This window comes from Pyrus communis, chromosome 3, assembly GCF_041283825.1.
Source record: "Pyrus communis isolate YQ-2024b chromosome 3, ASM4128382v1, whole genome shotgun sequence".
Lineage (NCBI taxonomy): Eukaryota > Viridiplantae > Streptophyta > Magnoliopsida > Rosales > Rosaceae > Pyrus > Pyrus communis.
This window is the reverse complement of record NC_142567.1, coordinates 3,519,320-3,534,553: the sequence shown is the minus strand read 5'-3', so window position 1 is coordinate 3,534,553 and position 15,234 is coordinate 3,519,320. Positions and strand designations below refer to the sequence as shown.

At 38.0% G+C, this 15,234-nt stretch overlaps 1 protein-coding gene and 2 pseudogenes across 1 annotated transcript; 2 read left to right on the top strand and 1 right to left on the bottom strand.

Annotated features, from left to right (window-relative positions):
• Positions 1–584: 584 nt before the first annotated feature.
• On the bottom strand, positions 585–3,241 carry LOC148697761 (uncharacterized; annotated as a pseudogene).
• Positions 3,242–6,267: 3,026 nt separating this feature from the next.
• On the top strand, positions 6,268–8,713 carry LOC137714814 (UDP-glycosyltransferase 76B1-like; annotated as a pseudogene).
• Positions 8,714–9,371: 658 nt separating this feature from the next.
• Positions 9,372–11,830, top strand: LOC148697760 (F-box/LRR-repeat protein At3g59200-like). The gene is made up of 4 exons (XM_088690651.1): positions 9,372–9,397; positions 9,891–10,889; positions 11,185–11,319; positions 11,397–11,830. The coding sequence occupies exons 2-3, from the start codon at positions 9,901–9,903 to the stop codon at positions 11,213–11,215; spliced, it is 1,020 nt and encodes a 339-aa protein (XP_088546777.1). The 5' UTR covers positions 9,372–9,397; positions 9,891–9,900; the 3' UTR covers positions 11,216–11,319; positions 11,397–11,830.
• The last annotated feature ends 3,404 nt before the right edge of the window (positions 11,831–15,234 follow it).

Here is a 15,234-nt window from a genome sequence, read left to right as displayed (position 1 = left end):
TTGATTGTACCCTGAGTAAGCATCCATGAAGCTCAAGAGTTCACACCCTACAGTTTAGTCTACAAGTCTATCAATGAGAGGAAGGGGAAAGCTATCATTCAGGCATCATTTGTTTAAGTCGGTGTAGTCGACACACATTCTCCACAAGATCTTTTGAAGCAAGAGACTTTCCTTGGTCTGATTTTTCTTAACAAGGACCATATTTGCTACCCACGTTGGATAATTGACTTCACGGATGAAGCCTATACTTTTAAGTTTTTCAACTTCTGCCATCATTGCTTCATATCGTTCAGCATCATAAGATCTTCGTTTCTGTCTCACCGGCTTGGTCTTGGGATCAATACTCAAGTGATGACGGATGATATCGGGAGAGATGCCTGGCATGTCCTCGTATGACCAGCGAATACTTCAGTGTTCTCTTGCAAAAAAGAGATCAATGCCAACCGAATGGGTGGTGACAAAGTGGTGCCAATCTTCACTATGCGATATGGATAATCTTTTGAGATAGAGACCTGCAGGTTGTGCTTGCTGGGTGAAAGAGTCATCTCGAGAATCGTCGGGTTGATTGTTACCACCGTGAATATTCAAGTTGGCTTTGTCCGAGCTGGTCTTGACAACTTGGTCATGTATAGAAAGTGTTTCTTTGGGTACATGCAAGTGTTGTTGCTTGACTGAAGTGTTGTAACATGATCGTGCACTAAGTTGATCTCCTCTGATGTAACAATTGCCATAAGCGGTTGGAATTTCATCAACAACATATCCGTGGATACCATGGCCTTGAGATCATTAATGCATCTGCACCCAAAGATGACATTGTATGCCGTTGGGCAGTTAACCACCAAGAAGTTAGTGGTGATGGTGGTTGTGTACAGGCCTGTACCGATGGTGAAGGGTAAAGGTATGCTCCCTAAAGGTTGCACGACATCACCAGAGAAGCTTATCAAAGGAGAAACCGAGTGATTGAGCAAGTGTTCAGCTACATTAAGTGTTTTGAAAGCTTCAGCAAACATGATATTGACCGATGCCCCCGTGTCTACCAGGATTCGTCGTACATCAAAGTTGGCTATGTAAGCCTCCACAATCAGTGGGTCGTTGTGAGGATATATGATACCTCTTTCTTCCTCAGGGTAGAAACATATTGGATCCCAGTTAGGCTTTTGATACTTGCCTTCCCTGATGTCTTCCACGTGAAACACTTGGTGGCCAGGCTTCAACGTTCGTTCATTGTTTTTCATGGCCCTGTTGGAAGATTCAGATATGGGTGTGCCACCGCTTATGGAATATATCACATTCACTTGGCGTTGGTTGCGGTTATCCTTTGGAGGTTGAAGGAGGAATGGGTCAATTTTTCCTTCACGTGCCAAAGCTTCAATATAATCACGGAGGGTGATACATTTCTCGTCGTCATGGCTATTATACTCGTGGTAACCACAAAACATGCCTGTGTTCTTCGTGGACTTGAAATCTGGCTCCCTCGGCCTTGGCTTTGGTATCAAGTGAGCTATACTGGGGTAAATGGTCGTGCATGTGGCGTTCAAAGGTGTGTATGTCTCATACCTCGGGGTAGGACCATTCTTAACACGTGTTTGGCCCACTGCATTGACCGCCTGGGGGTGGGTATTATCGTGGTGATACCTTTGGTTATCGCGATAGTGCCCCTTACTCTTTTTATTAAAGTGAGACTGGTGAGGATGGAAGTCTTTCCTCTTGCCCTGAGAATGATATGCCTGTTAACTTGGCGAGGTATTAGGTAGGGCAGGGGGAAGCTTCGCTGCTATTTGGAAGGTTGAGGTCTTCTCATTTGGTTGGATTTGGCTTCCACTCCCCATTTGCTGATAAGGGATGGTTGTAGGGGGTTTCTCTTGATATGTCCTTACCTTGGCGGAGGCATGGTTATAAGCCTGTGCCATTACCTCAGAGTAAGTCTTCCAAGTGTTAGCATTAATCATGTACTTGAAGAAACAGTCGCGTAGGCCTGCCGTGAAGGCTTTAAGGGCAGTCTTGTCATCTGCCTCAGCGCAGTGAGAATACTCATGGCTGAAGCGATCGGCATACTTTCGTAGTGACTCATCCGGCTTCTGGCGAATAGTGTACAAGTCATCTGCGGAATGCAAGCGATTTGTCTGGAAGATGTGTTGAGAGATAAATAGTTTCCTCAGTTCCTCAAATGAGTCTACTGTCTCAGGTGGAAGACGACAATACCAATTTAGATCTCCGCCAGAGAGGGTAGAGGGGAGGAGAAGACATCGTTCTTCGTCAGTGTGCATCCGGTATGCCATGGTGGACTCAAAGAGGTTAAGGTGTTCAATCGGGTCCTCCCTTTCAGTGTAGAGTTGTAAGCCAAGCTTCTACTTTGTTTTTCCTTGGAGGGGGTGTCGAGGATCCTCCTTGTAAGAGGGCCAGGCCTAGGTTGGTTTCAGTCAGGTATTTCAGCTTGATGTTCGGCCTTCAACTTGTTTACTTCCTCAAGGAGTTGTAGAACAAGGGGGTCTTGAGTGGAGTCAGGTACTGTTGGATTCTTCTTCCGTAAGTCTCCATCTCCTTTTGGAAGTAGGAAAGCTTGGTCAAGGGCATTGGATTTTTCTTTAGACTCACCGTACTGACTTCCAGGGCGAGCCTGTCGAAACGTCCCCGAGTCCCCCGTACCTTCATATTCTTCTAGGACATATTGCTCATTCCCTAGATTGGCAATTGGCTTGGGGCATGGGAGGGAACTGAACCTTTCAGAAACCTTTGGATCATTGACCTTCGAGCTTATGTGGATGGGGTTCTCTCGACGTTGCCTCAGGAAGTCCCGACAGTCACGATAAACGGCTTTTGATCCTTCTACTCCTTCTGCAAGAAGGTGTATTCCTCCACTTCTCCTGCTTCGGGTTGAAGCAGCTGGGTCGAGAGAGGTCTCATGTTGATCAACACCTTGATGAGTAACTCGTTCCCCATTAAGGATATCCATGTTGAAGGCAGGTGATCCCCCGTGTTGGGGGGTACCCAGGTGGTGGTTGACTTTCCCGGGGGCGATGAGTTCGTGTGTTTGAGTATGCCTAACTTAATGGAGCATTCCGAAGAGCTTCTCATACTGCTCCTGGAGGATCTCATTTTTTATCACTATCTTGTTATTCTGAGCCTCTAGCTCATCGACTTTAGCCTAAAGAGCAAACTTCTTTCGTTCCTTCTTTCGTTGCTTTGCACTAAGTACGAGGGGGGTGTCGTTTTGCGTGCTGTGGCTCTCTTCACTCCCCATGTTGGAGAGGGGTGCCTGGTCGAAGGAAAGTGTGCGAATGGTGGAAACTAGCCTGACAAAGCTGGAGAGAGTAGAATTAAGTGCGATTCCCACAGACGGCGCCAAATGTTGATACACAAAATCGGCGAGGACTTTGGTACAACAGAAAGTGTCAAGTTTGTGACCTTCGCTAGGTTGCTTTGGTTATTAATGTGGATAAGTATGTAAATGAATAGAGACAGGGAAACAAACAACACAAGATGTCTGTGGTTCACCCAAATTGGCTACGTCCACGGAGTAGAGGAGTTCTCATTAGTTGTGAAGGGTTTACACAAATACATAGGTTCAAGCTCTCTTTTAGTGAATTCTAGTGAATAGTTTAGTACAAATGACATTAAGGATTATTGTGGGGAGAATGACACGTGTTGTGTTGTGATTGGCCTCTGATATCGACACGTGTCGCGCTGTGATTGACTTCTGATACCGACATGTGTCGTGTTGTGATTGGCCTCCTGGTTGGAGGAAAAGTCTTGTGGGTCCTTGACGGTATGCTATTGACCGGTGCTTAGTAGTTTCGGGATTGGTCAAGTATAGTACAAACTAATTACATCCAATAGAAGAATTAAACATGGACTATACGCTTAATATAACGGTTTTTACCTTTTACATCGTGATTAGACCACATAATTACCCTAATGGAGTAAGACATAGTTTGCCCCTAAGGTAATTGAGTTTTTACTTCACTAACGCGCCATGGGTTAGCTCTCCAAGCCACCCATGGTCTGGTTCATGGGCTATCTAGGTCATCCATGATACTTAATATGGGGGCTATTCGAGCCGCCCATAATACAACATGCCATCGAACATACCCCGGTCCAATGGTGGCAGGGCACCGGCTCTCCGAAGTCTCCCTTTGAGTGTCTTCTGGACCTGCGATCTTAATTACCAACAAAAAACTTCAGGAATACTAGTTGGCAGGATTGCGAAGACCGGCTGCATCATTAAAGGCTGCCTAGTATGCTCTGTAGCCTCCCCTCCCAGCTACCTACTAGGGTTTCTTCCCTCTAAATAGCCAAGTCTATCGAAGGAATCGTTAGTCACCACTTATTACATAGAATTCTCTCAAGTTCTATTTTTATCTCTGTTACTTTTTTGCCTTAGGCATTGAAAGCCCTTTGGAGGACACTCTCACCTTTTTCAGGGTGTTAATCAATTAGGCTAACTATTTGTTCTCTTGGAGGTGGAATTTTGTCAACTCAATCGTGTACAAAATTTACATCTACACTTTAAAAGTGATGTAAATATAAAACATTTGATAAATTTTAATTGTAAAAAAATGCAATAATTATGTATAATGATAAAAATTGACATGTTGAGTTTGGTGACCACAACGGTAGTTGTGATGACAACGGCAATGGTAAGAGCGCAAGACTATAAATAGACGAAATCATGACCAGATCAAAAGATTTTTTTAGCACAGATGTTAGACTTATCAAGTCACTCACATGGGATCATGAATTCACAAAGATAAAACAACCTAATTAAGCTTGGCCATGCAAGTGCATCCTTATAGTTGGCACTACTCAATACAGTCATACTTAATGTGAAACACAAAAAACTAACACATTTGTATATATTCTTTTTATTGTATGTGTGACTCACTTGTATTAGAGAATGTATTAACACACGTGCAAGTTTAGTGTCTTTAGACAACATTACTTTCTAGATTTTTGTGTATGGATCAAAACCAGTCTTACTTAAATATCAAAATAGTCCTTGTGTTTTAACACTCTAGTCAATTTAATCCCCGTGCTTAAATTTTAGCCAATTTAATACTTGTGTTTTACACCGTTAGCCAATGTAATCCATTCCGTGAACTTAGAGCTAAAAATCTATTTTAAAACATTAAAAAATCTAATTATTTAAAGAAATAGACTCCAATTAAAAAATGATAAGAATTTTTGCTAAAAGAAAATAAAAGTTCAGATATGAAACAATTCAAAAATCATCATACCAATGAGGCGTACGTACGAGGGAAGGGAGCTCAGGGAAGTGGTGCAGATTGATGCTATGAAGATGGCACAGATGGGGAGGGTGATCGACTCGACTTCGTCTTGGGAATCTTTGGGTGATGATTTACGAGAGGGTGTGTGGGTGGTTGCTAGGATAATTCATAGTGATGGGGTGCTGCCTTGGGTGTGTTCGACAGTGGTGGCTCTGGGGGTTTCAAATTTTCCTTTTATAAATTTTTTAATAGTAACTGCATGAAAAGTACAAAACCAAAGTTTATTTATTTATTTTTTTATTTATTTTCTTAAATATGTAAAAAAAAAAAAAAATTCAACATGGTATCAGAGCCTACGGTTACGGGCTTGTCACAAGGAAGTGTGGGCTTGGAAACAAGCTTGGACTCTTAACATAGAGCCGGCCTCTGAGTTCTTAAGAGGCACTTTTTAAAAAGACTGAAAACAAGTCTGTATGCCATTGGAGCTGACCATTGAGTTTCAATTGCCGATGTGTTGATCTTCACGTATGAACCACTAAATGGGGTTACACGTGAGGGGGCGTCTTGGCAGTCCCACATCAATGGGGGAAGTCAACAAGGGTGGTTTTAAATAGGGAGTTTTAACGAAAAGCCCACAGTACTGTTCACTTTAACGAAAAACTACATTTTTATACTAAAAAGTCAATTCTGATACCATTAACTTTACTCTTTATTTTGTTCTTATCGTTAAAACTCAAAGTTTTCAAACCTTTTAATTAGTTTTCCTTTTTAAATATGATTACCCTACTCTAATTAATACCGAGTCTTTTATGGTAAAACCTCACATCTGACAGATTGGGTAGGTTGTAAAGTTAGAAACAATACATCCTTAAAGTGGGCCCCCGGGCCCGTTGATCCAAAAAAAAAAAAATTTCAACAAACATGGCCAAAACAAAGTGTTTGCTTTTTTATCTGTAAAACCATTAATTATTAGTATTAGGCAGAGAGAGTATTTATTCTCTTGTGTGCTTCTGCATCGGCCGCCAATAAGGAATATCGATCTCGATGAGTTCAAACAATCTCGATGGGATCAATCAATCCATTCGTACACTACAATTATTTATCTAAAATATTCTGCCACTAAGTTCGAATATGGAGGAAAATTATCAATCGATGAGAAAATTACAGAGAGAACTCCAGCAAATTTCTAATATGGAGGAAAGGAAGGGTTTGAGGTTGATTTTGTTCCCAATGCCTCTTCAAGGACATATAAACCCCATGCTAGAACTGGCCAACGTTCTACACCACAAAGGCTTCTCCATAACCGTAATCCACACACAATTCAACTCTCTCAACCCTACAACCCATCCACACTTCATCTTCCACTCAATCCCCGTTGAATTGTCTCGAACCGAGGCCTCCACGAACGATGTTATGGCGTTCATTTTGCTTCTAAACGTGAAGTGTTTTGAACCCTTCAGTGAATGTTTGGCTAGGTTGCTGTCAGATGATGATCAGGAGCCTGTTGCTTGTTTGATCTCTGACCTCTTGTTTAGTTTCACTCAACACGTTGCTGAGAACCTTAAGCTCCCAAGGATTTTGTTGAGGACATCGGCTGCGTCTTCCTTTGTTGCTTATGCTGCTTTTCCACTTCTGCTGGAAAAGGGTAATTACCTCCCAATACAAGGTAACTGTGTGGTTTCTTATGAGTTTCTTTTCGGATCCTTTTCAATCTAGGTATACATCCCCCTCTAATCTTTGTTGAGAGTATAAATTCCACATCCATTCTGTATCTATGCAAACTTCTATTTATTTCTGACTTTTAAAAAGGTTCTTAAATTAAGGGAACAACCAAGAAACAAAAATCAGTAGAGGTGCGTGTGAAATGAGAAAAAATGTGTGGAAAAATCATTTATCTTTTTTTTTTTGATCAAGGGAAAAATCATTTATCTATCGTCAAGTCTTACATGACAACGTATAATTATGATCTTGAGTCCATCTATTGTTATTGTTTAATTAATTGGAGTTGGATGCTCTATTTTGTCGACTTGACTTCATTCTACTAGTAATTCTTCGATCTAAGACATTTATTAAAAATCGATGAATTGTAATGTGTATGTGATTTACGTAACAAACAAATTTAAATAAGTTGGGGGAATCCTTTGGTTTCTAATAAATGAAGGGTAGCCAGACAATGGTACTACACGATCTGTTGATCTTAGCCGAAAGGTTAAAAAATGTATCTATATCAGGTTCAATTCACATAGTAAAAACCTACGATTCATGATTTGTGTTAAGTTTGATATTTAGTTATTACTTCTCCATAGTGTGACCAAGAACCATCCTTCTCCCAGAGGACTACAATAGAATATCATTGCATCAAAGGAGAAGAAACAAGATAATGAGTCAAAATTATGGTATTGTTAATTTGGTACAATGCACATAATTATATGTTAATATATACTTATATTTTTAGGGTTACAACAATTACTTATATTTGTATGGATATCTTTCTGTGTTGGGATCAACAGAATCTCAACTAGAAGAGCCAGAGTACTAAAGCGTCCACCTTTCAAAGTCAGAGACCTTCCTGTGCTCAAAACAAAGGACCCACAAAAATACTATGAAGTAGTTTCTGGTTTGAAGAAGGCAGTCGAAGCCTCATGTGGGATCATTTTCAATACTTTTGAAGACCTTGAAGGAAATTCACTGGCCACAATCCGCCAAGAACTCTACACTCCAATTTTCCCCATAGGGCCGCTTCACAAGTGCTATCCTGCAAACACTTCTTCCAGCATCAACTTATTATCACAAGACCAAAGTTGCATTCCATGGCTGAACACTCAAGCACCACAATCTGTCATCTATGTGTGCTTTGGGAGCATTGCTGCAATTAAAGAAACCCTATTTTTGGAGATAGCTTGGGGTCTAGCCAATAGCAACCAACCCTTTTTGTGGGTGGTCCGACCCAGGTTAGTCTATGGGTCAGAATGGATAGAACCATTGCCTAGGGGGTTTTTCAAGACCTTGAATGGAAGGGGCCAAATTGTGAAATGGGCTCCACAATTTGGCACATCAAGCCGTTGGAGTGTTTTGGACTCACAATGGTTGGAACTCTACATTGGAGAGTATTTGTGAGGGGGTTCCTATGATTTGCATGCCATGTCTAAGTGATCAAATGGCAAATGCAAGATATGTGAGTCATGTGTGGAAAGTTGGGTTGCAGTTGGAGCATGGGGTGGATAGAGGGGAGATTGAAAGAACAATTAGAAAAATAATGGCGGAAAAAGAAGGGGAGGAGATTAGAGATAGAATCTTAATGCTAATGGAAAAGGCAAAAATTTGCATCAAACAAGGTGGTTCTTCATACCAATCCTTGGATGGCTTTATTAAATACATTTTATCCCAATTTGCTATTCAATCTCAAGGGCAATGAATCTTCAATTTGGTCTTTGGGTAGTTTACGTAATGTTATCACATGAATATATATATATATATATTTTTTTTTTTTTTTTGTATGAGAAGATATTGTGTTATTTCTTTGATCTTTAATATACGCTATTTTTATAATACGTCAATAAATTAATGTGTAGCTAGGGTTTGATTTCAATAATATTATAACATCGAACTCCTGATTACTTGGAGTTGAACTTAAAAAGGATATACTAAGCTAGTGATATTTGGATTTACTTTTCATGCTAACTAAATTTCAATTGTTCTTGAAAGCACGAAGATTATTAAATAGGGAACCAAATCTCCTGCGGATTCAAAGAATCTGAGCCTATAGATCAAATGATCCGGATAAATGAATTTTGATTCAACGACTACAAACAGGAGGTTCCTCTAAAAATTATAATAATTATAATCATTGACTCAAATTTCAATGGATCGGATCATTTGATCTCCTTGGGCTCAGTTCATTTGTGTCCGAAAGGGATCCGGCTCCATTAAATGGGAGCCCAAATAGAGTTTATTATTTCTTTGTTTATTTTTTATTTTCTAAGTGAGTTTTTTCAAAGCGTGAGTGGGAAGGCTGGAAAGGTTCAAAATCAAGCAGCTGACATTGTCGAAACCCAATCGTTCTCAATAAGCTTCTCATTGTCTGATATATACTTCTCCCGTCGGTTCTAAGCATCACAGTATTACTTTTCGCTGCCACTACTATTTTTTACTGAAAGCTCAGAACGTTTCAGGTACCTTGCTTCATCATTATGACTTCTTTACCATCTGTTTGGTTACCAAGAAAACTGATTAATGATTAATAGAAAGTTCAATTCTTGCCCTGTGAACAAAATCTAATCTTTGTTTTCTGTTGATAATTCTAGAATAAATATAGAGTTCTAAGGAAAATGTTGCATTCGATTATTTTTCTTCTCGAGTCTGTTTGTTAACATTATTATTATTAACGGTTAATAGAAAGTTCAATTCTTGCCCTGTGAACAAAATCTAATCCTTGTTTATGTTGATAGTTCTGGAATAAGTATAGTTTTAATGAAAATGTTGCCTCGATTATTTTTCTTCTCGAGTCGGTATGTTTAGTATTATTTTTATTACTTTCTTTCTACAAAGTATAATTTCATGGGAAGATAGCTGTCAAGGTAAATTAATTGATTGTATATGTTTTTTTTTCTGGTTTTTTTTTTTTTTTTTTTTCTTTTTTTTCTTTTTTTTTACTTAAAAATTCAGGGACATAAAAATGTGTTCAAAGTTGAATTCTCAAGCAAGAGTTAAAGATAGGATTAGTGAATTGCCGGATGCAGTTCTTTGTCACATACTCTCCTTCATTCCAACAATATATTCCGTGAGGACCAGCATTCTGTCCACAAGATGGAAGAGTATGTGGGCTTCTGTCCCCAATCTAGACTTTGAATTTGAACAAATGTCTACTACGTGGAAGGAAGAATATATGTCGAACTATGTTGGTTTTTTGATGTTTGTCGATAGGGTACTTTCACTTCGTGACTTGTTGGATATTCAAAAGTTTCGACTTCATTGTTACTGTTGTGTTGAAGATTTCTCTCGTCTTGTAGGTTGGATTTGCACTGCCATCAGGCATAATGTTGTTGAACTTGATCTTTGTGTTTATACTGATAATATAGTTTGTCCGACTTTCGAGTTGCCTCAATGCGTTTTCATGTGCAAAACACTGGTGGTTCTCAAGGTGAAGTCAAATTGTATTACCTATGCTTCTCCTACGTCAGGTTGTTTCCCAAGCCTCAAGTTCCTTGATGTCAAAGTTGAATATCCTGAAGACGACTCAATGGAGAAGCTTTTCTCATGCTGCCCCGTACTTGAAGATTTGTCTATAAATGCAACTGTTAGAGATTTACTAGTTTTGATGTTTAAGGTCTCTGCACCTGAACTAAAGAGATTAAGAATGACCTTCGTCAGTGCTTACCTTGTTTCTAAAGATCTTGAGTACGATATTTCTACTAATGCCCCAAAGCTTGAAAACCTTGACATCAAGCAGGACTGTTTGTCTATTTATTTGTTTGAGAATTTCAAATATCTGGTCAAAGGCAGTGTGGATCTCTATAGCCATTATGAACAAGAGTGGAATGACGCTTCAGAACGAACAACTGCTCTTCTGGAGGCTTTTTCCAATGTTAAATGTCTGTCTATTTCAGCTCATTTTGTGGACATTAAGTTTTTCTGCATATATCCTTACACTACCATAAATGTGAGGTAAAAGCACATCCCTGGCATGCCATCTTGTTCCATTCTTTTTACCCTATTTATCATTCTTACTTCGTACCAAAAGTAGTGTTTTGCAATTCAAACCTGTATTACGTTCTGGCAATTTATGATTTCAAACAGTATGTTATGCATCAGTAAATGTTTAATTTATAAGTTTGATCAATATTTTATCTTTCACAAAGGGTTGTTGGCTGCCTGCATTTGATAATTTGAGCGAATTGAAAAAGCATCTAGTTTATGCAAGATGAGGTTATGTTTGATCAATTCTTTATATTTCGTGAAGAAGTGTTGTCTGCCTGCTTTCGATCAGTTGACCCAGTTGAAGTTGGTTCTTTATGATTGCTATCGTTGGGATTTCTTAACAGAGTTGCTCAAGAAATCACCTAATTTAGAATCTCTTGTCATCGAACATAAAGAAGTAAGATGTATTCCCACTCATGCAAAGTTATACCAACTTCCAGCTATGTACTGTTCTCATCATTTGTTCTCTTTCAGGACGAGGAATGTGTTAAAGGACTATGGGGAGCATGACAGGTACTTGAGAAATGTCTTATACTCAGAGCACTGATGGAGGACACCGGAGTCAGTGCCTATTTGTCTGATATCACACCTCAAGACTATCACTATAAGGGGATTTGAGGGATACCCGCATGTGAAGAAAGTGGCGAAGTATTTGTTAAAGAACGGTAAAGTTTTGACTAAGATGACTGTTTATAACGATGAGTTATACAAAGTGCTAATGCTTGAGAGGGGCTCTAGGACTTGTTGGGTTGAACTTGTCTAAAATGTATTGTTTAGCTTTTACAGCGGGTATCGTTTGTAAGTCCAATAAACGGGTTTAAATGGATTCTGTTATCGAAGTTGCAAATCACACAAGCACCGTTGTTAATCTCAAGATGGATTGATTTGTAGATGTTTGTTTTGGACTGTATACATTTCTTATCCACTTTGTATTGCTTCTTTTAACCTCGGGGAGGATTCGATTGTGGTGACATGAACATATGTGAAGAGATGTGGTTAAGCTACTCATGCCATGGTCTGCCAGTTGACACTCGTGGCTAATTTGGGATCGAAGGATCAAAGGAGGGTAAAGTTTTTGACAATAATATGAATGACCAAGTTGCAAAAGGATCAAAGGAGCTAAGCTATACTAGTGACAGAAAATGATCAATGTAGAAGGGCGCTAGAATTTTCAAGTTTCAAACTTTAAACTTGACGGTAGCATCAAACGTACAGTTAATTTATGCTTCAAAAGGCTTTTTCCGGACAAAGAATGTGGTGAGAATAACTCGATTTGATTAAGACATAGACCTTCTATATGCTCAGAGCATCTATGGAACATACCTCAGTCTGCCTGCTTCTTGGATATCTCCTCGAGACTATCATCATGAGAGGACTCAAGGGATACCCGCATGAGAAGAAACCGGCTAAGTTTTTTTCTTTTGATGGATATAAGTGATCGATTTTGATAATTAATCCAATCGGAATACCTTTGATCGGATTGAATTGGATTGAAGAAGACACAATCCAATTTACACTATATGAAATGCGGATTGACAAAATATTATAAAGAAAAGATACTAGATTATAGTACTAAATGACAACCCTTCCCAGTAAGTGTATATAATATTGTTTGTTTAGAAAAAGAAAAGAAAAAAAAAAAAAAAAAAAAAAGAGAAAGAAGTAAAACCCTCCCTATTGTGGGATTTCAATTTTATTGTGATACAAGGTATGTGTGTAAAGCGGAGGGTTAATTACACTAACATCTCCTGAGGTTTTTCATGCTTTCACAAAACCCTCTCACATTTGAAACATAACACTAACATCCCTTGAGGTTCTAATTCACCTTCACATAACCCCTTTAGGGCTAACATCACCTTAAAAATAATTTCTTAGAGACAAATTTGCCCTAATTATTACTTACTTTATGAAAAATCCTTTATAAATAAATAGAATAAAAATTCAAATTAAAATCTTACATTAAACAATAAAAGAAAATTGAAGAAATCTTGTTACCTTCTTCCTCTACGCTGTTAATTCATACCCCAATCCTCTTTTCTTAATTGGAAAAACCCTAGTAGAACAAATCTTTCTCATGTTAAATCCTTTGGGTGTTTCAGAGTAGGAATGTGGTCAGGTAATTTCTTCCAAGAAGCCAAATCAGGTACTCTTCTCCATGTTTGAAATCAGGGCTTCCTTCCAAATCGTTTTCTCGTCGAAATTGGTTTCAGTTTGGATGAACAAGAAGCAAGGGAGGTTGACGAAGAGACGGAGGTGGCGATTTGAGGACAAGAACAGAAAAAAAAAAAATTTGAGAGAAAGATCCGAAGATGCATAGATGGCTTTCTATTTTTAGTTCTTATTTTTTTAATGGTTAATGTATGTTTTTGAAGTCCAACAAAAAAAAAAAATCTATTTTCTTTAAATTGGTTATTATTATATGTACTTTTAAAAAGCGTTTATTATTTTTTAAAGTGATTAATAGTGGGGCAAATTTGTCTTTAAGAAATTATTTTAAGGTGATGTCAGCCCTGAAGAGGTTATGTGAAAATGAATTAGAACCTCAAGAGGTGTTAGTGTTATGTTTTAAACGTGAGAGATTTTGTGAAAACAAGATAAACCTCAGGGGGTGTTAGTCTAATTAATCTTAAAGGTACAAACTTTCAATTGAAAACACGCTAAAACGAAATGATATTAAGGAAAAAAGTACAAACTTTCAATTGAATCAAATGTATTTCTAGGACAAATTTGAGAGAGAATTAACTTTTTTTTTCCCACTGTGGCCTTAACATATATAGATTTTAGCAAATAACCTTTTGTCTAAAAACTAAATTTTAATTTTTTTTTTAATTTTTTTTTTCCTACAAATATATCAATTAATAAAATCGAATTCGGGAACTTTAATTTGGTGTTGGGATCTTTGACAGTTGCACCTAGAGCCCTCGCTATAAAATGATTCACACGGAGAGAAAAACTCAACCAAAATATCTTTACGAGTGCATGGACAAATGCTCGTAATCTCATAACCATTTGAGATTAAGCAGATTCAATTTAGGGCCAAAAAAATACGATATTCATTACATACTTTGTAAAGATTGTCCTATTCAATCTAATATAATATTCCATCTAGTAGTTTAGGTCATCTCCAACCGAAGGGTCCAGAGGGCCAGAGGGTCGAAAATAGTCCAAAAATCGTGGGTTAGGCCAGAGGGTTTTGGAATCTGAGAGGGCCCCAAGGAATCGGAGAGGGCTAGAGGGCTGGAGGGCTGGCTGCACGCAGCCAGCCAGCCAGCCCGGGGCTGGCCATTTTTTTTTTGCTTATGTTGGATTTCCTGTCGGTTATGACCGACAAGAATTCTTTGAATATTTTCTTTAAACAGTTTTATTATGTTTTTTTATTTACAAAATTTTTCCTATAACTTCTATTTTTCATATATTTTTTTTTTTAATTCTCTTTTTTTCTATAACTTTTATTTTACAAATTTGTTTCATATTTTTTTTTAAATTTCATTTTTTTCTATAACTTCTATTTCACAAAATTTATTTCATATTTTTTTTAATTCTATTTTTTTTTCTATAACCTCCTAAGCCATTATACAACATTAAATTAAATTAAGTAACATGAAACAACATTAAACAATATTAATAACATTAACCAAGATAAAAATTATACAACATAAAAAAAAAATTTAACAACATGAAACTTAAACAACATTTAAGTTGTAGTTTTTAAATAATAAATTATGTTTGGCCCTCGGTTGGAGACGGTTTTTTGTGACAGGGCTAAAACAGGCCCTTGGTTGGTGACGGAGGCAAATATGGCCATGTACTATTCATTAAAATATTAATAGCTTGGAGAATCTTGGAGGGCCAGATGACTAAAACGAGCCATCTGGCCAGCCATCGGTTGGAGATGGCCTTACGAATAAAGAATAAATAACGATTTAGTCCTCTGGCCAGCCATCGGTTGGAGATGGCCTTACGAATAAAGAATAAATAACGAGCAACATTCATGTCATAATCAGTACACTCCCCTCCATATTTTATTATTCCCACTAACTAGTGCAAACATAAAATAATTCTTGAATTTCTTTTGGCTTATTAAGTAGTTAATCATGAACGCCTATATGTTCTTTGCCTGTGAAACAGAGGAAGCTGCATGAATTATGTAACATCCCACGTGAATCATGGATTTCTTTGTTAAAATGCTTATTTGAGTTCTTTCGATTTTTAAAAAGGTAAATTACCGAAGCCATCAGTTGATTTTTTTTTTAATTAAAAAAAAAAAACCCAAAAGAGAGACTTATAGTGCTTTCAACCTAATCAAGAGCCT

What these genes read in the sequence shown, in the direction of transcription:
- LOC148697760 (XM_088690651.1), top strand. Translation starts at nt 9,901, where the DNA reads ATGTGTTCAAAGTTGAATTCTCAAGCAAGAGTTAAAGATAGGATTAGT. An exon ending in TACACTACCATAAATGTGAG is followed by an intron (nt 10,890 to 11,184) that starts GTAAAAGCACAT and finishes TATTTCGTGAAG; the next exon opens with AAGTGTTGTCTGCCTGCTTT.